At 49.2% G+C, this 1,361-nt stretch overlaps 1 protein-coding gene across 1 annotated transcript; it reads left to right on the top strand.

The window, feature by feature from the left end:
• Positions 1-422: 422 nt before the first annotated feature.
• Positions 423-822, top strand: J4E82_011737 (uncharacterized protein; the record flags this gene model as incomplete). The annotated part of the gene is made up of 1 exon (XM_051737928.1): positions 423-822. A coding segment is annotated over one exon (400 nt), but the record flags the coding sequence as incomplete, so codon positions are not given.
• Between the last annotated feature and the right edge of the window lie 539 nt (positions 823-1,361).

The following is a 1,361-nucleotide window of genomic DNA, read 5'->3' as shown; positions in this document are numbered from 1 at the left end:
CTACCACGTCCAGAAATGGCCCCCATGTCAAACGTTGGCATCGGTCTAATCTTACTGGAAGAGTCGGTTCGCGTGCGACAAGGCTACGTTCACCAGGAGAGCCCCACCCACTACAGTGTGCTCACATGGTGGTTTTACAGCGGCTGCTACTTCAGACTAGCGCGCGAGAACATAGCATGGACATACCTCCGTGAAGCAACCACACAAGCACAGGTACCTCGTATGCATGACGAGGAGACTTATCAACATGATCCGCTCGATGTTTTCAGCAAACGAGTTCTGTACTGGCTCCTCTTCATAGCCGAAAGGTACAACTACAAGTCAACGTGTTTTCCCAGCGCTCTCTGCTAATTGTCTATAGGACTTATGCGGTACACAAACATCGCACAATCTCCTTACATCCAACCATCCGCCCGCCTTCTATGGACGAGGTTTCCTCTGATCAAACCATTTCCATTAAACTGGAAGTCATGATTAACATGTTCAAGATCATCGACAACAGATTCGTCAACCTCTGGAATCGAGTGCCTAACACACATGCAAGCGCTGCATGGATTACGCAAGTCCAAGTCCAGCTGCTAGAGGCCGTCCCCGCATATTTCGAGTGCACAGAGGCCCAAGAAGTTCAAATCCGCATTACACAACAATGGCTTCGATCGCAAGCCTGGCAATTGAGCAACGACCAGATCCTTGTTAGCAGCGTGTCTGACCACGTTATCTTCAAATCCCAACATCTGATTGAGACCCCCCTGGACCTTCTCACTATTGTACCTCAGTATCTCGAACAAGCCAAGCTGGTCCACGAGGTAGAACTGGTTAGTAGTTTCCTATTCTTTGGGATGTTACCCCCAAATCTCGAGATCGTCTGTGCTCTAGCCCTCCGTCTATCGCCGGAACAATCTCTGTACTATTTCTCTCGCACTAGCGCCACACTATGTAACGTCTGTCTCTGACGTCTATGTCCTGACGAGCCAAACGGGCATGTTCGCTCCTCTACTTACACACCCGCTACGTTTCGCCTATCAGTTGTGCCAAACTTCAACTAACAACGCTGCAGATCGAGAAGTTATGCGACATCGCTTGTTGCATTGCTCGTGCCACTGCATCTCCATACTTTTGGTCTGAGGCAACTGCCTTGAGGTCCCACGATGATGTGCCGAATTTCTTGACTTTGATAAGTAACTATTGTAAAGGACAGGCTCGATATCGTCGTCTCTACGAAACATTTTTCGATCTCGAAAGCGAGAATCCCGACTTTTCTTTTGGAAGAGTATCGACCATAGAATCAGCGACATGCCAACGCTCTTCTCTAGCTGCTCAGTTCCCGCCAACCAGCCTCTGACGATCATTCTGGCAGTCTC

The sequence above is a fragment of the Alternaria postmessia genome, assembly GCF_024291825.1.
Source record: "Alternaria postmessia strain BMP 2775 chromosome Unknown scaffold_437, whole genome shotgun sequence".
NCBI lineage: Eukaryota > Fungi > Ascomycota > Dothideomycetes > Pleosporales > Pleosporaceae > Alternaria > Alternaria postmessia.
Note: the sequence above shows the minus strand (reverse complement) of the source record. Positions and strands in the feature narration are given on the sequence as shown.